The sequence below is a fragment of the Acartia tonsa genome, chromosome 10 (genome assembly GCF_053477335.1).
Source record: "Acartia tonsa isolate MP-2025a chromosome 10, ASM5347733v1, whole genome shotgun sequence".
Classification (NCBI taxonomy): Eukaryota; Metazoa; Arthropoda; class Copepoda; order Calanoida; family Acartiidae; genus Acartia; species Acartia tonsa.
The window spans coordinates 22497663-22522420 of record NC_137269.1 but is presented as its reverse complement, the minus strand read 5'-3'; the positions used below and the strand labels follow the sequence as shown (position 1 = coordinate 22522420).

The following is a 24758-nucleotide window of genomic DNA, read 5'->3' as shown; positions in this document are numbered from 1 at the left end:
TTGCAAGAATTTGCTATGTTTTGCAAGAATTTGCTATGTTTTGCAAGAACTTGCTATGTTTTGCAAGAATTTGCTGTGTTTTGCAAGAATTTGCTATGTTTTGCAAGAATTTGCTATGTGAAGGACAGAAATGCTATTTTTTGCAAGAATTTGCTATGTTTTGCAAGAATTTGCTATGTTTTGCAAGAATTTGCTATGTTTTGCAAGAATTTGCTATGTTTTGCAAGAATTTGCTATGTGAAGGACAGAAATGCTATGTTTTGCAAGAACTTGCTATGTTTTGCAAGAACTTGCTATGTTTTGCAAGAATTTGCTGTGATTTGCAAGAATTTGCTATGTGAAGGACAGAAATGCTATGTTTTGCAAGAATTTGCTATGTTTTGCAAGAATTTGCTATGTGAAGGACCAAAAAGCTATGTTTTGCAAGAATTTGCTATGCTTTGCAAGAATTTGCTATGTTTTGCAAGAATTTGCTATGTGAAGGACCAAAAAGCTAGGTTTTGTGTGGTGAAGGGAGGCTACTTATGTCCTCCATCTTGCAAAATCTTTGTTAAGGGAGACAAGTTATGCCCTTCATCTAACAAATTCTCACACAAGGGAAGCTACTTATGTCCTTCCTAGGAAGGTGACTTCTGTCTTAATTAAGGAATGACTTTGTTTTCTTTCCATGATCCCTTTCTTTTTATGGATGTTGTCATCCTTGTTTTCTTTAACAGTAAAAGATAAATTTACACTTAATGCTCACTGATATAGAATCTTCGCTGTCTATCTACAATGGAAGCTGAGAAAATTGCATGTCCCCCATAGCGTTACAGACTGGCGGACTGATGAAGAGACAAAGTAAATTAAAGAGAAGCTTTGCTACTAATAAATAAATTGAATTAATTTAACTTAAATATTTAACTTCTAAGATTGTTCTATATTTCTTAACTCCTTAAATATGAAAAAAGTTTTCATGTATGATTTAACATATATAGAATGAATATCAAAAGGTTATAGGTATTGTAACAGAGGGTGGTGGTACCCTCCCCCAAAATAGTTATGAACCTTACAAGGATCTATAAAAAGCTACATTGTAAAAGAAAACCATCTCGGTTCGGTGTTTAGCGAGATCCTTCGATACACACAGACAGACAAACACACACACACACACACACTGTTACTTTAATAGAAGGATTATTTTAGATAATGATTTTTTAAAAATCACATAAAAGCACATAAATTTACCAAAACAAGGATGACAACATAAATTTGTTGCAAAATAAATTAAATATGGGACATACTTTTATTTTTAGGATGGTTCTGTATCTAAAAGGGCTTAAAAAATAGCTTAAAACCAAGACTTAAATCTAAAATTGAAATAGCCTAGAACCATCACAGGACCTATGGCATTGCATATACTCAATTATTTTTCGTATTTTCAAATAAATTAAGCTTTCTTAGAGGCAAAGTAGTCTGAAAATTATACTGTTGCTCAAAGTTTTGCAAACACATTCTCTCGGATGTTTGCACAAAATTTTGGGTATTTATACAGGGTGTTTTTTTTTAATAAGTTAAAAGTATTGCTTAATTTAACCCACTTGCTATTGACAGAAATTAATAATCTATATCTTAATTTCTTCAATGGTGTGGGGCATTTTGTATGAGAAAAAAATATTTGGCGATTTTCAACAAATTCTGCCTTAAAAACCAGTTTTTCCAAAATACCTATTTTTGGAAGATTTTTGGATCATGACTAATTTAAAGGGTTTGCCAAAATGTGTACATTTTTAAAAATCAAATTGTGCGGCTTGTGTTAATAGTAGAAAAATGTTACGCATACCGTTAGAATTGTCATAAACTCTAGTTTTTGGAAATATATGTAACACATACAGGCTATTTGTAGTATAGAAGCTACATTGGAAAATGTGAGACATGTTGAAAATTTTAAGCAAGTTGGAACATTTTACCACGTAGCTTCTAAACTATACGTAGCACAGGAATAGTTCTTAAACACCTAAAAACTAGAGTTTATGACGATTCTAACGATATGCATAACATTTTTCTACTATTAACACATGCCGCGCTATTTGATTTTTAAAAATGTACGCATTTTTGCAAACCCTTTAAATTAGTCCTGATCCAAAAATCTTCCAAAATAAATCAGATTAAGTTTAAGTGTCTAATGATATCAGCTCGACAAGCTGGCGTTTTTGCTCCTTCTTAAGCAAGTGATTGGGGGCCTCTGGCGGCCTCGAGCCTCAAAAAACCAATCCATAATGACAATTTTGATGTTTAAAAAATCGTAGCTCAGCTCCTAATTGACCAAAATTTTTGGTTTTTATACTTTTAGAATTGTCTGACCTGCAGTTATAACATACTGAAAGGTCAAAGCTCTAGCTAAAGGTTAAAGGTTCAAAACCCCGCATTGAAAGTGGAAAATGGCTGTATTTTGGAAATAAGCTCATAAAAAATTCAATTTCTTGTTTGTCTTTTATTGAAACAATTTATTGTGCATATACAATACATTTCTCATAACTATCAACAACCTCCAGTTGATTTTTGAAAATCAGTCAACTACAACCTAACCTAACCTAACATTGCTGATTTAACCTAAATAGCATTCTAGTTCCGAGGTTTTTTAGGATTTTAACAAAATTTCAAAACTTGATAATAGACTTATTTATTTGCTATTATTGCACAACATATCAATGCCATATCTCTAAGGTGGCAGGTGTGAGGCCATTTTAAAGTTTTGATATTTTTTTTACGTTACAACAATGTAATTCTTGTTTGTCTATTGAGTCATTGAAACCATTTATTGTGTATATACATTTCTTATAACTATGTACCACCTCCAAATGATTTTTTGGAAATCAGTCAACTCTAATCTAATCTAACTTATCTTTTCTGGTTTTTCCATAACCAGCACTCTAGCTTCGAGGTCTTTTAACATTTTAACAAAATTTCAAAACTAGCTAATAGACTTATCTATTTGAAATTTTTGTACAAGAAATTAAGTTCATATCTCAAAGGTTGCAGGTTTGAGGCCCTTTCAAAGTTTAATTATTTATCAAATTAATTTTTATTTATTTTTCCCTTCTACAAATGGCAATATGTGTTACAAAATTGGTCTTTACATTTTTTGAAATGTCTAACCTTCAGTTATAACATACTAACAGGTCACAGTTCTAGTTGAAGGTTTAAGGTTCGAATCCCTGCATTGAAAGTAGAAAATGGCTTAATTTCTTGTTTTTCTATTGAGATATTGAAACCATTTATTGTGCATATACAGTAACCCTTGTCAAGCGGGAGAAGGTTAGACTACTCTACCCTTAACCCTCGCCCAGTTATAGGCTCCCTTTCCCTACTTAAGCGCAATTAGACTACCGTAATCCAGCCTAAAGACACTTTTTCTTAAGCCAGGACACCAATACCCAGGTTATCTACTACCCAGCTAAGCCAGGGTATCCCCAAAGTAGCCCTCTTGAACCTAGAACCAAAGATCTTTAACCGTTGTTAAGATATCTCCAACCGTAGTCTACTTATAAGCCATCTATACTAAGCTAAAAGGGCTCTATCTCCCCTCTAAAGGACAGTTTTACATCGTAGACTGCCTTAGTAGACACTTTTGTGTTGCCATTTAATGCTAAAACCTCCACCGAGTCCATATAGGGTTACCGTGGACTTTCCAAGATAGACGCACATCATAGTTCCCCAAGAAAATACACTAGATTTCAAAATTACACTTATAAATGTTTAAAAACATTAAATACCAAATTGACAAAATCCATGTTTCTTCGATAACTAGCGAACGGATTGAGCTAGAATCAATGTTAAGGTGTCTAAATGACCGACTTGACCCCACGGACTCACACAAAAAATTTGGTTAACTTTGGACAATTTTTAGAGGGGTAGACCAAACGATGTTTGATTTTTTGATGCAAGTTTTGGCTCACTAAAATCCAAAAAATCAGTTTTTCCTAGGAAAACTTTTTTGTTTCTCAACCGATTTTGGACTTCAAGGTGGCAAAATGTCCGTCTCAATATGCTACACACGTGTACAAAATTTGGGGTCAAGATTCCAACTCTAAGGGGGCTGGACCACGACTTGTAACTTCAATTTTAGTGAGCCAAAACTTGTATCGATGGACTTACATCTTGTGGTCCGCCTATCTAAAAATTGTCCTAGGATCTTCATCTTTGGAGGGTGAATTCTACTTGGTGAGACGCTCATTTAGACACCTTAACATCGATGGTAGCTCGATCCTAGCCCAAATGGTGGAGAAAACTTAGATTTTTCAATACGCGAGAGGCCGAAATTAGTGTAAGTGAGCCAAAACTTGTATCGATGGAAGTTACATCGTTTGGTCCAGCCCCCTTAAAATTGTCCTAGGTTCACCAAAATTGTGTGCTTATTCTACTCTTTGAGACGAACATTTTGCCGTGTTTAAATCTTATGTAGCTCAATCCTAGCCCAGATAGTGGCCAAACCTTGAATTTTTCAGCGGCACCCTACTAGGTTTGAAGATTACTTATTTCTTCGATAACTAGCGAACGAATTAAGCTAGAATGGTGTCCTAACTTTTAAAATCTTTTTAATTATTATTTTAATTAACAGAAAGAGGGCAATTTATTTAACATCACTGAAGATCAAAATAAATTTATCATCCATTGTCTTATCCCGTTAGTACAAAGTTTTTTTTGTGCGAAGCTTAAGATCTTGACAATTGTTTGAATTTTAAGTGTCTTGTTGTGGTTTTGGGCTCTTTATTTAATAAATGCAAGAAAACAGATAAAATGCTATCTAAATTCTAAATATTACAGTTGGAAAGGTTGAATTTTTTTCCTCTCTTAAAAATGATTGTTTTCTTCCCTCTAAACTTCTATTGCCAACTTGGCAACTACTGTTAAAAGCAGGGCATGGCAACTGTGCCTTCAGCCGTTTGATTTTGGCTGCATCTGAATTAATATAATTTATGAATTAAAGTACTTTAAAATCAATGGATGTATTATTACTTGGATCTTACACCAGAATTTCATGTTTTATAATAATCAAGTAAACTCTGAAGCGGGCTTAAATAAAAATCTCCCCCATCCTCTTTCCTCCTACTGGATAAACGGCCCAACCAAAAAATGTAGGGGAAAATTGCAACCTAAATTGACGACAATTTTTCTCCTTTGATTTCATCCACGTATATTCTATATCCATTTATAAATCAGGGATAAGACTATGGCCCATAAATTGATGTACATCGCCAATGATAATACACAAAATTATCCCTTCTGTTAATTGAATTAGTGGTTGAAACATTTGATCACTCAACCTAATAAACCAACAGATCAAAATTCAATAAAAGTCCCCAAAGTTATTGAGCCAACGAATAACAAACTTTATTATAAGACTTGGGGACTAGTATAACAACAGCATAATGTCCCCTCAGCTCTTTCTCTGATTACAAATGCACTCTAAAACCACAGAAAACTGAAAAGACAACTTGTTTTATCATTATTTCAAAAATCATTTATTTTGCTAAACAAGTTTTGAAGCATAATTATTGCAAATTGTTAACTCTAGTTTCGGATATAAAAAGGTATTAAAGAATAATTTATATTAAAGATAAGTGGGTTACAGTAAGCAATACTTTTAATTTAATAATTGATATTCAAGTTAGATATATTCACCCACCCAACTTTATTATCTGTATATAAATGTAATAGGTGAAGTATTGTGGTGTAGCTCCTTTTTATTGGTGGAATAGCTACTCTATAACTTGAGTATTCCAGTACGTCCATACGTTTATGTACAGCAAAACAGAAAACTTAAGTTCATGTAAAATAAAAGAATTGTCCTATCGGTTATAAATCTTAAACAAAATTGTTGTTGATTCTGATTACAAAAAAGCTATCATTTTGAAAGCAAAACAACTCTATGGTTATAATCTTTATCTACGACAGTATGTATGTCCATTTGGAATTATAATAGCGATTCTTCTATAAGGTAAGCAACTCTATAATTTGACCAAAAATTTTACAACCAAAATATAGTTACCTTGCTCAAAACTATAATTAAAATTTGTAAATTTTTTAAGATCTGATTTTAAGGATGTTTTTAATTTTTTATCCTTGTAAAATAAAGTTAAAGTTGATGTACATCCCCAATGTTATTTCACAAAATAACCCCTTATGTAGATTACAATTAGTGGTTGAAACGTATGGACACTTAATTTAATAAACCAACCAATCAAAATTTATCAAAAGTCCCCAAAGTTGTGAAGCCAATAAAAAAGAAAACGTTATCATAACACTTTGGGGACTTATGTAATAAACAGCGCATTGTCCCCTTTCTCTCTGTAGAATTCATTATTCAGTGGCGTGAACAGGGTTTTGCCAGGGAGGTGCGCTAATCATATACCTATCAATATATATGACATTCAATATACAATATATCTATCTATCTATCCATCTGAAATAACAAATCAGAAATTCACATTTCTATAATTGTACATTTTTGCCTTTAGTCACCTGACTAACAGTCTCAGAGACAAATATTTACAGAATTGGCACAAAAAAATGAGTCCTCTATCTTAATTATGGGCCGAGAATATTGCGTTATCACCTAAACCTGACATACGGACGGACAGCCATAGTAGTTATGGAGAAGATTCAGCCAAAGTAAGATGAAGAGTAGCTGCAAAAAAATGTGTCTTTTTTTGTAAATTTCCGTTAAAATTAAACATTGTCTTTAACTTTTAAATAAAAAAAAATTCACAGGGATCTAAAGGGATAAGATTATGGCTGACTAATTGATGTACATCCCCAATGTTGATACACAAAATAACCCCTTATGTTAGGTGCTTGAAACGTATGGACACTCAATTTAATAAACTAACCATTCAAAATTCATTAAGAGTACCTAAAGTTTTAAAGCCAACGAATAAGAAAATGTTATTATAAAACTTTGGGGAAATCAATGTTCCAATTCTTTTTATTTATGTCTTTATTAGCATGACTGACAGGGACAAATAGAATAAATAAATGCTAATTTATGAGAGGAATCTAAACAGATGCACCAAGTGTACATTGAAAACAACAAAAAACTATCACATTTCATTTTTCTGGTAATGTTTGTTGTACCTCCTCGCTGTTCTGCAATAGTCTAGCGTCCATATATTTCATTGGTAACAAACTTTTCCGTTTTTTTGTTTATATGAATAAATAATAAGGCTTACAAAATGATTGAATGTGAAGCTTAGGATACAATTAACAGTAATATTTGCTAAAGGTTTGTCCCTGAAAGTTTGAACTTGATATGGCAATTATAACCTGCCTAAATTAACCACTGACGGACGGACGTACTAACCCTAATCATAGAAAAACTATTTTTTTGCTGTTTTAAAAGAAAACTTATTTAAAAGTATTTGAAAAATTTGGCAATAGACATAATAGGTTTAGATCTACAATTTCAGAATTATACCAATAAGGAAAATAGTATAGGAAGTTTTCGACCAAATCATTAATTTTGAAGGTATTATTACTCAATGTAACACATATGTCAATTATAAAAATTATCTTCTTCTGCCAAAAAATTCTTTTTAATATGTGTTTCTGAATAACCATCTAGAGCAATAAATCTATTGTTTTTTAGCAAACGGAAACTTGTATAATGGGTACACCGTGTTCCAGAAAAGCCAAAAAATGACAAAAAATCATAGAGAGTGTATATTTAAAAATTTAGATGAAATTTTATCTAAATAGCAATAAGTATCCATATATCTTTCAATATAATGGCGAAATTTTAAATATCTCCGTCCTGGCTGGCACAGGATGCCAGCAAACCTGGCTGGGTCATACAGGTAAAGAGCAAAAATATTTTGTTTGCCTTAAATTAAGCATTTTAAGTTACCAGATACTAAAATATTCTATACTAGTACATACCAATATGAAATTTAAGTGTGTATTTCAATTTCATGGTCCAGGTATGATCCTGTAGGTCCTGATATCTCAGAAATCTTTAAACAGCTCTTGAGACCGCAATTTTTTACCTATAGACTTCAAATTTTAAACATAAGCTTTTCTAATAAGTATGTATGACCTACTGAAATTATATGAAAATCTGCCGCCGAATTCCCGCCGATCGCCGTCGCCGAAATTTATATTTTGAGATTTCTAATCCAAAGTCCTATTTCTTATTTATTTTCTGTGTGTATATGTAGGGAGGGAGGGGACAATGGGCTGTTTATTATAATAGTCCCCAAATTCACAAAATAGCGTTTTCTTATTTGTAGGCATAACAATTTGTGGGACTTTTATTGAATTTTGATTGGTTGGTTTATTAGTTGAGTGTCCAAACGTTTCAATCACTAATTGTAATTTATAGAAGGGGCAATTTTGTTTTTTAGCATTGGGAATGTACATTAATTTCTCGGCCATTGTCTAACCCCTATAAATCTCTGATATTTTATTTTCAATTTACTTGGAAGTAGGGTTGGGCCGGATATCCGGTGTGGCCGGATATCCGGCCATTTTCAATATCCGGCCGGATACCGGATATTGAAACTATCCGGCCGGATATCCGGCTCTATAATTTTTTATACTTTACACCAAAAATCTCTGCTTTTTGATATCCTAAATGGCTATAATTTTCTTATTATTGAAGCTAGAAGAACATTTTTTCTGAATAAGTTTAACTTTATGTAAATTTATATAAGATTTCTGAAGAAATTTTTTTTTACTACTTTAATATCTGGTAATTTGGCCGGTTATCCGGCCGGATATCCGGTAATTTGGCCGGATAACCGGATATTTGCCGGATATACGGCGTTGGCCGGATATCCGGCCAGTTGCCGGATATACGGCATTTGAAATCAGCCGGATATCCGGTATCCGGCCAAAAAAGTATCCGGCCCAACCCTACTTGGAAGGAAGCACTTTATCTTAAACAATACAAATTCTACTTGTCTTTTTTTAATAAGTATGAAAGCACCTTTGGAAAAAGGTTGCTTAATATAAGGGTGAAGGGAGTAAATAATGCTAACGAATTAAATAAGAATATATATTTGAACTAGGAAACCACATAATTTTTTAAAACTTCTAGCTTTAATGGGTTCAGATGTGGATATAGGTGGGGCATTTCCCCCCCCCCCCCCCCCCAATAAAAAGGTAAAATGTTTCAGATAAGAGCCTAGACATTTAGGGATAATCTTTATAGAAAACTTTTATTTACTTTTAGTTTAATTGAATATGTGTTGGAAATAAGTAGAAAAAAAAATTACTTTTATATCTTTAAAAATTGGTAATTTTTGATAGACCCAGTATCTTTGGGGCCTAAAAAAACAAACTTCGCATACATTCGCATACACAGGGTAAAGTTCTCTGATATTATACATACATCTAATATCACCATGTAAGAGGATTTGCTTGCGCTCTTTTGCGCTTAAGAGATCTGGAACCAAACGTAAAATTTTCATTAGAAGAAAATTGTATATTTTACAGAAATCGGGTATGCTAAGAAAACCATCTACAATTACAACAAAAAATGAAGATTTGACTTCTTTTAAAGGCTAAACGTATAAATTATTACATACTGATTTCAAAAATATATAATACTTAAAAATAGCTTTAAAAATAAAGGGTCCACGATGATTTGAAATGTAGTTTAGTTGACATTAAAAATAGTTGTTTACAATGATGAAAAGGAACTTAATTCCATACTTCTGGTATAATTACACATAAAATTCTTATTTTTCATAGTAAAGAGCTAATTCTTTCGGCTTTATTTCCAAAAACTTGTGTATATTACTAAACAATTGATTAAAAGTGTATTTTCCAAAATGTAAAAAACGATTTTTTGTCACTCGCTGGAACATAGTGGGGTATATTAGCCATAAACTCAGAGACTTAAAGGGATAAGCTATATAAAATTCTAAAAAACCCCAAAGTTATTACACCTACAAATATAAAAACGTTATTATAAAACTTTGGGGACTAGAGTAATAAACAGCCTAATGCCCCCTCCCTGTATGATGAAGAATGAAGAAAATTCTTCCTCCATGAAAACAGTTTAAAAAATGTATTGCCTTTCAATGAAATAGGTCACTTTGACATCCCATGCGATTAAAAACTGCAGCATTTTTTATTTACTTTTTTTATTCGGGAAATATTTAGGTATTAATTAAAAACTTTCAACTACGAGGCAGTATCAAAAGGCTACTTTTTTTTAATAAAATGAAATATACTTTTTCAGATTACAACAGGGAGGGATTAGTCAATGCCGAAAAAATGTCCTATCTTATCATAAGAAAGTACCAACTACATAAAGACAAATTAGACGATTTTTTTTGGGGGGGGGGGGGGAGAATTTACATTCCATTGTCTCCTCCCTGAATCCTAGTAATTTATATACATGCAATAATAAGCAATAAGCAAAAAAACGACAAATTTAAAGTTTTCCTTAATCAAAGTAAGGAGGGCTAATTTGCAGCTACTCTATATTTCAATATTCGTCTGTTTTTTTTGAGATTTACTTTACTGAATGTTGTCATTTTAGTTTAGTTATGTAAGGTTAAGTAATGGTTAAGCAGTTCCCTACAGGGTTGGAAATAAAGACTTTTAGGATTGGAGCTTCCCGCAGGGTCCAGAAAAGGGAGGTTAGGTTAGGGTGTGTTTAGTTAAGGTTAGGTTTGCCCGCAGTGTTAGGAGGTTTGGATTAAGGAATGCAGGGACTTACTCCCCCCCCCCTCCCTTGAGGTTTGGTGATTACGTGTGTGAAAGAATTTTTAAAATTAGTTAAGAAACAAGAAAGTTATACAAAAATTTGGGGGAAATACCTGCCAGCCCCCCCCCCCTCCCTCTTTCTCCGGGGGTTGGTGATGTCATGTGTGAAAGAATTTTTTTAATTGGTTAAGAAACAAAAATTTAATAAAAAATTTTAGGGGGGTGAGGTCGCCCCCCTCTCCCCCCTCAACCCCACTCGATACCTCCCCACCCTGGGTTTAGTGAAAGAATTTTTGAAATCCGTTCATAAATAAAGAAGTTAGGTTTTGCTAACTGGTTTTCCTCCAGTTGAATTTTCATTAGGATTTGAACGATAAGTTTTGTGATTTTAAACCTACTAAATTTATATTTCTCTTTTAAAAAAAATTTTATTACCTCTATTATCAGACGTATAATCAATAACAACGCTTTCATGAGAATCAAAGTGGAGATTTTTTTCAATATTGGCTGAATTTTCTAAGCCAATTTCTGTGAAAAAGTGAGAAAAATTAAAGGAATTCTTAGTGTAGTTTTACTTAATAGACTTACTATTGTACACTTTGATTTCCTGTTTTTTTCAGCCACCTGGCTTTTTAAGCCGGCTTAAGGAAAACAAAGTGTTTTATCCAAATCTGTGTAAATAAACATTTTATAGCTGATCCATGTTATTATTATAGAATAGCCGTGCTCCAAATAAATGTAAAAAGATTGATAAATGTATGCATATATGATATCTACCATAATTTCAATGATAATTATCTAAAATGATATTCCATTTATCTCTCGATGGTATCCTTACTCTTATCGTTAGTGGGACCGGACCCCCCCCCCCCCCACTACTACTACAACCTCATAGTACAAGTGGCTATGGGGTTAACATAGGCTAAAAATACTATCTTTTTCGCTTCTCCTAAATCTCCCCCCCCCCCCCTTATTTACTTTTTTTCTCAAAAAATATAATTCGGGAATATTGGTGCTCCAAAGATGGCTTGGATGGATATTGCTCTCTTTAGTAGTAGAATAAGACTATCTACACCAAAATCTTTACTAGGGCATGGAGCCTTAACTTACGCTCGAAATATTTTTTTTTATATTCCTATTTCCGTTTAATTTTATAACAATAACCGTTAAAAATGTAATTTTTTGTTTGAATCTTTTTTTATAAATTTTCTATCAGAATTCTATATTTTACTTACTCTCTTACTGCAATGAATAATTTGTTGGATCTCACACCAGATTATCATGTACTCTTATAAAAAGAAACTTGTAGCTTGCTAAATTGATGACCCTCCCATCCATCCCCTTTACCTTATCCCCTCCCCTCCTTCTGGATGAATAAACTAACCTATAAAAAGGACAATTTTTCCCTTGTCATAATATCCACGTATTTTCTAATAACAATCCTAATGTTCTTTTTTCATTAAATTGTTTATAATTTGTAAATACCTTACTACATTTAGAATAAGATCGTCCTTGTTTCTATCTTGAAAGGGATCCTTATAAAAAATTCAAATCGCCACCTCCCCCCAAATGTCTTCCGTCTTGTGTGGTATTAAAAGAAGGGAAAAAACAATAGCAATTAAATCAATCTACTCAAAGATTTTCTCCCAATAATTGTTAACAAAGACATTGAATTTCTTGGATGAAGTTAGGGTGATTAATTTATCGTCCACTGTTCTATACCTTAATCCATGGAGATATTTACCAGGGCTTGGCAGCCGCGTATAAGCCTTGAATTAAAACTCGTTAAGATGCTTTGGAATTATTCTTTATAAAGGATTGCCATATTTTGAAGGTTATAACTTCCAGCTATATTTGAATATTGTAGAAGTTTGAGTCTTACAGGAGGCTGATGCTTGGCTGCCGAGCCCTGGTATTTACATCCTGTTTTTATGGCTGTTATAAAAGTAAAGTGATATTGAAAACTAAAATATTTACATGTAAGAAGGGGACTGAAATGGTTTTTAGATCACATTTTCTATTTTAAGATACATATGTGTACAATTTGAAACATATACATTAATTGACCTAACCCTATATATTAGAATAGTTTTATGTACAGAAAAGGAAAAACAATTTAGGTTCTAACGATTTTAATTTTTTGATATTACATCAAGAGTTTTGTTATAATGAGGTTTTTTCTTACAGTAAAAATTGTATTAATTATGGCTTTGAAACTCTGTTAAGTAGTTGTAAGAATGTATGTAAATTAAGGTACCAAAGAATTGAGCGTTGTCAAAATACAGAAACAAGTCTTAAGCTATGAATATTCTTGCCCCCTTTAAAATCTCTCTTACCGTTGTACCGGATCAGATACTTTTTTACATTGTATTGGTCAGGAATTTCTTTGGTAAAAGCACCCAATAAAAGTCTTGGTACCAATTGAAGAATTAGAACCTATAAAATCTTAAATTGAACCAGCCCTCTGAGAATGTACTTTTTTTGCAATGGTCATTTTTCAAAACAGTCCTCCATTGTTTAGGTCCAGTTTCAGTAGCACCTAATAATGATTTCCATGAATCCCCTAATATACATACTGCAGTAGTTATTTACATACATTAATCTTACATAAGACAGGGACAAGAGGGATGGCAAACCAAGAACAAACTTTTCACTGGTTATAATATTGCACAATAAGGTAATGGTAAAATTAATGATTGCCCCAATGACCGGAATTGAATATTTATTCTCGAAAAGACATGTCCCTTGTCTCTGGGATCATGTATAAATTACCAATTCTAATTTATTCTCTTTCATTATTTTGTCTTTTTCCTTTTTTTGCAAATAGATAAAACTTAATGAAAATGTTTATGTTTTCAGCTTAACTCCGAATATTATGACCCAAATTTTTTTAACATTCAAAGGCCTATCTCTGAATATCTACTCTCTGCCGTTTTAAAAAATTATTTTTCAATTTTTATAGAAAGAATAAGAACACGTTTTTGATAATATTTTTAGTTTAAAAATTTTTATTTAATGGTGCAAGATAGAAAAGAAGGGAGGGAGGGAGACAGGGGCGTCCAAGCTTTTTATTTTGGGGGGGGTATTTACCCCCCAAAATTTTTTGTGGGGGTAATCGCCCCATTACCCCCCCCCCCCCCTTTGACGTCTATGGAGGGAGATAGGTCAATCTCCTTTTTATTAGTTAAATAAAAAGCTTGACACTACCAATAAGAGTAAAGAGAGAAAAGAGAGGTTGCAAAAAACACACTTTTTTTACACCAGACATAAATTGGGACATGTATAAGTAAAATAAGTGTAAGATACAAAAATTGTCAATAATTAGAAGCAGATATTACAATAACACAAAATTTATTTTTATTTTTGTTAGGTTTTGTTAAAAAAGATAATTATAGTCAATAACTGCATCTGTACTAAAAAATCAATATCCAATACATAATTGAATCTTTTTCTGTTTTTGCCATTTTTAAGAAAAAAGAACATCTTTTTCCATAAGAAAAAGAGAGTATAACATATGTATACATCTTAGCAAAATACTGAGAAAAAGTTTAGGTTTTTGTTGAACCACTAAAGCTTAGTTACACAGGCTTATAAGCCGTTATAAAGGATTAACGGCTAGCTTTTTGTCATTTTCATTTATAATATTTATTTATATCTTTTGAAGTAAAATGTCACAAACTTTTACTCATTTTGGATATATATCCCAAGAGATAGGGCAATGAGCAATAAAAATATATTATCTCAAAGTTTGTCCAATTTCAATCTAACGTATTTTCTGTAGGATGCAGGAAAGGAGGGGAAATTGGAATAGTTCCCAAAGTTTTATAACAAATTATTTCTTTCGTTGTATTCAAAACTTTGGGTGCCTCTATTAGATAATAATTAGTTGGTTCAAAATAGCAGTCACACTTCTCAAGTAATAATATTGGTCTATATGAGGGGTGATTTTATTTGTCACGTTGGGGGATCTTAATCAATTTATTATCCTTTGTCTTATCCCTAAAGATACCTGGTTGAATGGGAAAAGAAAATCAAATAGTGAAATTGGATTGGATTGCCCTTTTGTGCAGGTTTTGTTTACATACTGTGTACACACACACACACACACACACACACACACACACACAGGGAGCAAGGGGGACATTAGTCTGTTTATTTCATTGGTCACCAAAGTTTTATAATAACGTTTTCTTATTCATTGGCTCAACAACTTTGGGGACTTTTAATGCATTTTATTGGTTGAAACATTAAGTTGAGTGTCCAAACGGTTCAATCACTAATTGGAATCTACAGAAAGGGTAATTTCTGCATCATCATTGAGAATGTACATCATTTTATTAGCCATTGTCGTATCCCTTTAGATCCTTGGTTAAACACATCTCTTACATTCAGGTTACTTTACTCATATATTTAACATTAGCAGATACGCCCCTAAAGGCCTCTAGGGGTTCCATAGCTGGTAGGGGGGCGGTTGTAATTCGACCCCATTTTTGTTTTTAATTTTTATAAAAATTTAGGTTCTTTCCCCAAAATAGTTATAAACCTTCCCACGACCTACACAGAGAAGATACTTTGTATATGAGAACCATATTGGTTCAGTGGTAAGCGAGATCCTTCGTTGCAGACAGACAGACATAGGTCCTGTTACTTTTATATAAGGATGTTGGCTAGTTTTTCTTCTGCGTAAATTTTTTTTTAAATCGACATGACCCAAATTTTTTTTGTGAATTTCTTAAAAATATATTTTCAAAGATATTTTTAAAAAATTTTTGATAATTTTTGTAGAAGATATTTCTTTTTTCTAAACTTTTTTTGTTGTGTAATTAACATATTGTATAAATGACCAAAGTCTGTGTTTAGCAACCAGAGCTTTTTATATTAGAACCTAACCAAGTTAAAAGAAATGAGAAAACCTAACAAGAAAATATTACATACAAATAAAAAAACATTTTTCTTTTTTCTCGCTGGTATTACTATTTTTATTTTAATATTCGTTGAAAATTGGTTGTAATACGATGCCATGCATTTTTTATAGTATGACTTAGACTAGTTTTAATCCAGCGGATATTAATCTGTTTGGAAGCCACATTGGAAATTTTTTTACTATTGTTGGCGGTTTCCTCAAAAGGCTTAGTTAGGTTACTTTGGATACAGGGTAGCCCTGCTAGGTTAGGGCACCGTAGGGGTTAACTTAAAAAACTAACCCCTTTCTCCTTTAAAAATGAATAACGCTCCAACCCCTCTTTCTATGAAATTTTTTTCTACATCTTTCTTTTTAATAGAAACTATGCAAAAAGAAAATTTCTAAAAATAAAATGTAAAAATATACTTTTGGAACTTCTAGTATTACTCAGCTAAAAACTGTTTTATATTCATAGTAGGAAGAGAGATAGGAATAAGTGTTCTGATAAACAATTAGTTATTCTTTATGAGATATTTAAATAAGGTAATTTTTTTTAAAGCTACTATTTTCGTTCTATAAGGTCTACCTTTACTCACCCTATGTAAGAAGCTTTACCAATCTTTGTTTTTGACCAATTTTAAAATCTTTTAAAAGATGAAATAAAATTTATATAATCATAGTCTTTTTTTTACATATTTTTTTCTTTTTAAAACACTTTTTCTCTGTTCCGATTTCATATGCATAGTTTTAAAGGTTGACTGATTTTCAATGCAGAAGAAAATCTATTGAGTATCAATACGTTTCAACAAAGAAACGGGAGTTTGTTTGTGTGTGCTTCCAATTTCACATTGCAGATAATTCAACCAACCAACTGTCCCGAGCCAAACATAGCAACAGTAGGACAAAATCTTAAATAAAATGGTATTGGTCGAGATTCGTACCCATAACCTCCCGGTCAACTAGTAAAAAAAAAATGTGAAAAAAGATTTTTGTGGGGGGATTTTTCATTTGGAGGGCGGATATACCCTCCACCAAAACAGTTAAAAACTTCCCTGGACCTAAAATTGAGAAACATATTGGTTTAGGGGTTAGCGCGAGCCTTCGCTACAAACAAAAAAAGCTTACTACTTTATATAAAGGATGGCTATTTTTACACTTTTACTGTTTAAAGGAACTTACTTAAAATTTTGTATGGTAGCAAATATATTCAAAGATTTTTATATTTTTATCTTTTTCCAAATATACTAGATTTTGTACAATTTATAGGCAGTAGGCTGAGGTTAGTAGGGTTTTCTGATTTTATTTTTATTTCATATAGTATATGTAAAAATCATTTTATGACGTAACGAAATATCCCAATAACCACTGGACCGATGTGGATCTTCTTTTTGCTTTTTGTTTGTCATGAAACGGCTAAACTATTTTGGAGGAAATTAAGTTGACTTTTTAAAGAAATATCAGTGATCTAACGGATAAGACAATGGCCGATAAAATTATGATACAAAACACTACCCCTTCTCTAGATTTTAATTAGTGGTTGAATGAAACGTTTGAACACTCAACTTCATAAATCAATCAATCAAAATTCACCAAAGTTGGTGAGCCAACGAATAACAAACGTTATAATAAAACTTTAGGGACTAGTGTAATAAACAGCCCATTGTCCCCTCTCTCTCAGAAGATATATAGCCCTTTCAAATATTTAAGGCCCCCTCACCCTACCCCTAAAATAAAAAAAGAAGACAAAATTTTGTTATAAGACTGGCCAAATTGGCTTAACCCAAAAACCATTGTCTGTGATTTACATTATTTCTATGCGTGCAATTTTGCCAGGGAGGAAGTGGACGATTGGGCATAATTTAATCTGCATCATCCCTTTATTTCTTATAATAGATACAAAGACAGAATTTCACATACAAGAATTTCGGGAGAAGATTAATTTCTTGTCTTATGTCATATACCTGAAACCCTGAATTTTGCGAAAAATAACCTAGCTCAACGGCCGCGCATAAACCTTAAATTTAGACCCGCTTGTGTGCCAAAATTCAGATGGTTTGTCTTTTTAGGAATAGGTTTAGACTTCTTTCTAGCTGAATTTTAAAGTCATGATATAACAATTTTACTTAGGCCTATGCGCGGCTACCGAGGCTTGAAAATAACGACCGAAATATCTTTTATGCAAAAGCTTTAAAATTGTACATTATAGCCACAGATTCTCTGTGCACTTAATACATAGGAATATTATTTTATACATGTAGGATCTGTCTGTATGTCTGTCCGTCCTTATTTAGATCTTTCTGATCTAGTGCAGTTCACTGTAAAATGTTTATGGTAGTGATTATTTCCAAAAATTCCATAACCTTTATTGGCTGCTAACAGCAGAACGTATTTTTCGCACAAAATTTTTACCGACAAAAGTGGCCTACAAATAATCTTGAATAGTTATTAGGTGTACAGTTATATCGCAGACTTTTCTTTATATAAGCTGTCTTTGTGCATTTTAACTATTCCAGATTAGATGTTATAGCTTCGCTTTCATGGATGTTGTCATCCTTGTTATTAAGATATTTATTCATTTCAGGGAGAGTTTTCTGAGGATAAATTTGTTGAAACTGAGGAGACCCAGTTCCATCTCTCAGATCTCAGAGAATTCACTGAATACATCTTTTGGGTGTCTGCGTATAATAGGTAACAAATCTACAACCATTTTTAGCAGAGAAGATAGTTAATCATAGTTTAGAACTAAATATATCCATCAAAATTAATCCGAGCCATGCTGGAATAATTATTTTTCGCATATTATTATTGAAGATAACTTTCCGCGGACAATAAAATAGAAAATATATAATTTTCTCCAGTTTTGATGGGACCTCGGGCCTTTATTATGATACGATACATGATAGCCTGTAAGGCCAAAACAGGTTCTAATCCAGCAGATATTGATCGGTTTCGAAGCCATACTGGAAAACTGTTTATGAAATTTTTCAATCACGCAACCTCATGATAAAAAAATCATCCAAAATCTTAATTTTAGTAACGGAGAAGGGGGCTACAGCGGTGAAATCTCTAGTAGAACGTATTCTGACATACCTGCAGACCCACCACAAAATGTTACTTTGGAACCAGCCTCTTCCACTTCTCTTATAGGTAAATATTTTAGAATTAAACAATTTTTAATTTTAAAAATATATTTTTTTGTTGTAAAAATCAAAGATTACCTAATTGATTTTATAGTAGAGATAGTAGTATTTTTTTCAACAACTGAAAACCTGATTTAATCTAAGGGCTTTACCACCAACCTCCTGGAGTTCATTTAGTGGACTTTTTTATTCTTTTTGTTGGGTTTGTACATAAATCATTTATGGTTAGATTGACGAACATACCTACTATACAATAGCTACGCCTGTATAAAGTTTTGTGTACTATAGTATGAAGTTGCTAGTTTATATTAAACTTTACAGAGATTAATTTAACAACTTTCTCAGCTTCAAAAATTTAGATTGAAATTCTTCTTAGACCAATGTAGCCAACACTAATGGATGTACAATATACGTGGATATTGTGACAGGGTAAAAGTTTTTGCGAATTTACCTTGATAACATGGAACTCGTTTACTGGTCAGTTCGTTCATCTAGCAGGGAATAAATGGGGTAACAGGGGTCACTGTGGGCTAGAATTGAATCAAGACAAAAGTAAGTGCCGAGCCCTGGGACCTATGTGTGGTGAAAATTGAAATAAAACCATGATGATTCCAGGTAAAACCAAAATATTTCAACGGAGGCTTTTTGAGAAAATTAGATTTGAAAATTTCAAGTTCAATTTTCACCCCCTAGGAATTGCCGCATAATCATGACAAGAAAAGCAAATATTATTTATTTTTAATTTTGAACAACTTTGCTTTTATGAAGTCTTTCATAAAACCTCTCTATATATGATTTATTTTAGGCTGAATTTTCGTGACCTTTGCAAAGCAGTTGATAAAAATGGCCATTAATTAACTCCCTTCAGGAGTGGTTTTATGAAGAACTTTATAAAAGCAAAGTTGTTCAAAATTTAAAATAAATAATATTTGCTTTTCTTGTCATGATTATGCGGCAACTCCTAGGGGGTGAAAATTGAACTTGAAATTTTCAAATCTAATTTTCTCAAAAAGCCCCCGCTGAAATATTTTGGTTTTACCTGGAATAATCATGGTTTTATGTCTATTTTCACCATACATAGGTCCCAGGGCTCGGCACTTACTTTTGTCTTGATTCAATTCTAGCCCACAGTGGGGTGTCAGGTTGGAATCATTATTTTATCCTGAAGCAAGTTTAACTTTAATAGAGAATATGAAAATCTGGTGTGAGATCCAAGTAAAAATATATCCATTCCAACATTTAACCTTCATAATGTAAAATATTATAGCGGCTGCGACCCTACCTTATTTTGGTTTCGGATATTAATAGCCTTAAACTTGCCCAGTATTAATAGTTTAAAACCACTTTTGAAAGTTATTTACTTGCTGGAAAAGCCATCAATTAGATCTTATTGGACAACGCTATAATAACTTTGTATTATAGACTAGCGGCTTCGCCCCTAGCCTCTAGGGGCTTTGCCCCAAGAGGTTTGATCAACCTAATTTTTGGTATTTTAGATTTAAAAAGAAAAAGTAACAAAAAATTTTTTTTTGGAGGGTGGTTCATTTTTTTGGGGGGTTGGGGGTGTCCCACCCCCCAAGAAAATAGCTTAAAACCATCACAGGACCAGTAGGTATATTCCCTGAAAAGTAGAGCCCAATCGGTTCAGTGGTTACTGAGATCTTAAGCTTCAGACGGACAGACAGACGGACAGACGGACAGACAGACAGACAGACAGACAGACATCGTTCTACTTTGTATTATTGAAGTAGAACGATGTCTGTCTGTCTGTTTGTTTGTAGCGAATGATCTCGCTAACCGCTTAACCGATTGGGTTCTCCTTTACAGGGTAGCTTCTCATAGGTCCCGGGAAGGTTTATAACTATTTTCTTGGGGGGTGGGACACCCCAACCCCCCCCCCAAAAAAATGAAAAATATCCCCCCCAAAAAAAATTTTAAATCTAAAATACGAAAAATTGGTTTGATTAAAACTCTTGGGGCAAAGCCCCTAGAGGATAGGGGCGAAGCCGCTAGTTAATTACAAAAAAAAGAATTTATTCTCTTTGAAAAGTTTTCATTTACCTAGGTATGATTTTTGTAGAAAAAGGAAAAGATTTTCTTTAAAATTTGCATGAACATAATTTAACTAAATCTACTTAGAATAATTTCATTTCCAGTATGGTTTAATGTCTGAAAGTCCTAACTGTGCATGGTTGCGCATGTTTTGAGCAAAAACAACATTCATCCACTTTATCCACTTGACATAGCAGCAGTAGGAACCATTTTATATGACGATATAATGGGCCGTGATTCAAACCTTTCCGAAAATTAACCATTCAAGATTTTTTTAAAAATCAAATTGAATTTTTGTTCCTATCACTGCAAGTCACTGAACTCTTTTAGTATTTTTGAAAGGAAACATATATTTTTACAACAGAAGATGGGGTTGTGTCTTTTTTTCATAGAGTTTAATTTGTAGAAATTATGACTAAACGATTTTTTGGTTTCCTTTTTGATAGAAAGTTATAAATACATAGATATATAGGTAGTAAAACTATTCTATCACTTTGGTAAATCGTTGGTCTGTTCACAATTCCGTTAAAATAAGTTCGATAAAATGTAATTATTTTTTCTATTAATAGAATGTAATGTATAAATGTCACTAAAGAAAGACACCGAATTGTAGAGAAGCGGCGATTTTAAAACAAACTTTAAAACTTCTAAGATGCCTTTTTTTTTAATTACTCAACCCCCATATGAATGCAAATTTTTGTGCAAACATATCAGACTTGGCAGTCGCCTATGTTCGGGTAACAACTTTAGCTGCGGATCTTGCTAAAAAAAAATTGGCAAAATACGAATTGACAACTTAATACGGATGTGGATTGTAGCCTTTCTTGCTTGTTTAAACCTGCTGTCTTTGACTATGAATGAATAATTATCAAGAGATACGCCCAAAGATACCTCTAAGGGGTACTTGAGATGGTCTGGGGAGGGGGGAAGGCTTTCCCCCCCTCCCTCTATTTTTAATTTTCGCTGTAAAATTTAAAAGTTAAAAATTTGGGGGTATTTTCTTTTCATGGGGGGATGGTTGTACCCTCCCCCAAAAAGGTTATAAATAAGGACCCATAATAAGCTAGATTGTGAAGAACCATATCGGTTCAGTGGTTAGCGAGATCCTTCATTACGCACAGACATCCTCCTTTTACTTTAATTTAAGAATTATACAGCAATTTCCGTGTCATTAGAAGGACATCTGCCTGACAGTAGATCGTCTTACAATCAGCTGGTGGCTTATTTGTTTAAAAATCCGTTACGACTGCGGCTGCTGATCCCTTTAACAAACATGGCAAAGTTTAAAAGTTTGCCATTTACACAGAGGATGCAATTTTATGCTGGGTTCATTAAACTTGGCAAAAATTTACACATACTAAGAAACTTTTTTTTTCAATTGAAAAGTCTGTTTTAAAAAGGATAATTTTTATATTTTGTTTCATAAAGTTTACTCTTAGGGTCGTCTTGTAGAACTATTAAATGAGTTTTTGTTTAAACAATTTGACTTCAATTAAAATAAAATGTAAATTTTCTTAATCTTTGAATTTTAATAAATGCAGTTTTGTATTTTCGAAAGAGATAGAGATGTTTATCAATTAGTAAATGAATTCAAAATATAACAAGCATAACTATGTTCATGAATTGTGCAACAACTACAAGTTATTTTCTTAACCTGCATGCACAGCTTATCTAAAAATAGTAATAATGTCCATCTGCCTATCTTTTCCTGAGAGTTATTTACAAAAATTAACATGATTTTCTTTTGGAGAAAATTTTATATTTTTAATATACCTAAATTAAACAAGAAATATACATTATCTCTTAAACAAGCAATTCTTCATCAATTCAATTAATTTTCACGTTCAGTTGGCAATTTTGGCAGTTATTATCATTTAATTAATAAAAAATGGACAACAAAGCATGTCATAGTTGCATAGGGCAATGGCTATAGAATATAGGTGAATAATATGACAGGGGAAAAGTTATCGTCATTTTAGGTTGCTTATTTGGACATACCTTATTGGTCAGTCCGTTCATCCAGTAGTAAAGGAGGGGATGGGGTAAAAGAGGTGGATGGGGGGGGGGGGGGATTGTCATTATTGTAGCTACAAGTTACACTTTAAATTTAAAGTACTTAATAATCTGGTTTAAGATCCAAATAGTAATAAATCCATTTCTAGAGCTGAACTAATATAAGCAACAATTTAAAATGTATATTCTTTTATTTTAATCCATCCGCCTGGCTAGACTTTGAAAATTTTAGTTTTAATTTGAATAAGATTAGATTAAGACATTGTACAAAGTTCAAGAAAAAAGGGAAGTTTAAAATCCCTAAATATTTATATATACAAAAAAATGTAAAACTTTGGTTTAGATCAATTTGAAATTCAAAATTTGTATAAAAAAAGAAAGGAAATATATAACTGTAAAATTTTATTGTATAATTAAAATCACTGAAGTATTACATATTACAGAAGTTTTATACTTTATAAGCTATTAGGTGAAAAATATTTTAAGGTTTTTGAGCACATTTCATTTTATTCTATCCCTTTCTAAATATCACCCTCTGCAGGGATCTTAAGGGATAAGACAATTTATGTAAAAATTATCTAAATTTCCCCTCCTGTATATTAACATTATTGGTGTAAAAGGTTTAGCACCACTAGTTTGAACCAACCTATCAAAGTGTCCAAAGTTTTTAAGCTAGCGAAATAGATGACATGCATATAAAACTTTGGGTACCAGTATAATTTATAGTCCAATATTTCCCTCCATCCCTGCATTTATTTAACATTACAGACTTTAAAAAGTTTTAATGTAATGAAAGTTTAAACAAATCTTACATTCTTTGTTGCTATTCATATCATAAGTCTGCATAAATACAATTTAAATTAATTCTGCGCCTAACTTTTTCGTTAGTCGAAAGTAACTTAATTAGTTTTCTTCAATAAGCACTGATAATTTTGTCTTCATATGCTAAAGGGAATATTTTCTTTTAATAATTTGACATCATAAAACCATTAGGAAGCTTTCCTGAAAATGATTATTTTATCAGACAGGCAGTTTCTGATATGCTTTCCTTAAAATATATAGACTGATATGATTATACTCTTGATAAAGTCCATTAAATCACCAGTAGAGCTCCTAATTCTGTTCCTTCCTTAAAGTAAAATAAGCTTTAGTAACTCTCATAAGGTAAAACATCTCTTCTGGTGATAAATTTTTAAAATAAATATTTTAATTTTGAATTAAAGGGAATGTAACAAAAAAAATATTTACTTTTTAGTTCGGTGGGAGCCCCCTCCCAAAGAGTCCCAGAACGGTATCCTGACGGGATACAAGATGAAATGGAGAATGGCTGGGAGCAAGAACATCCACACGGTCTCTACGGATGGCAGCAGACGGCTGTACGCAATTACAGGTATTAAACATAAATGTCTTGTTTTACATAGCTTTGATTTATTAAGTTCGTTGTCTTAAATGTTACTTAAAATATCAACATCTCATTTCTCCTCCCCTTTTTAAAAATAAATTGAAAAAGTAGAGGGTTAGTTTTTACTCTATAAGCCTAACCCCGACAGGGCCTATACCTGCAATAACCTAGCCCAGTGTGGCTACCCATTGCCTAATATGATATGACCTCAAACAGTAAATTACATGAGGAAATCAATTAATTACTCCAATTTTTTTACTTGTAGAATCATTGTCATAGAATATGTCGTCAATTTAGGTTGTTACCATGGACATCACTTATTGGTCAGTTCTTTCATCCAGTAGGAGAGGAGGGGATGGGGCAATAGGGGTGGATTGGGGATATCGTTATTTTAGCCAGCCACGATTTTCACTTTATTGAGAGTACATGCTATCTGAATACAAGCAATATTAAATTCTTTAGAAAAATAGTAAGATACCAAAATTTCTCTTTACTTTGCGAATTTATTTTTCTTGGGTATATAAGTATGTAGGATTGAACAAGGCTTATCAGC

The 24758-nt window shown here is 32.5% G+C and overlaps 1 protein-coding gene across 3 annotated transcripts in view; it reads left to right on the top strand.

Annotated features, from left to right (window-relative positions):
• Nucleotides 1-24758, top strand: part of fra (neogenin protein frazzled) — a 180336-nt gene that overhangs the window by 141779 nt on the left and 13799 nt on the right. For all 3 annotated transcript variants that reach the window (XM_080173991.1, XM_080173992.1, XM_080173990.1), the window contains 3 exons: nt 18180-18286; nt 18633-18745; nt 24059-24193. In XM_080173991.1, the coding sequence (XP_080030117.1) occupies nt 18180-18286; nt 18633-18745; nt 24059-24193 (355 nt within the window). The remainder of the gene's footprint in view (nt 1-18179; nt 18287-18632; nt 18746-24058; nt 24194-24758) is intronic.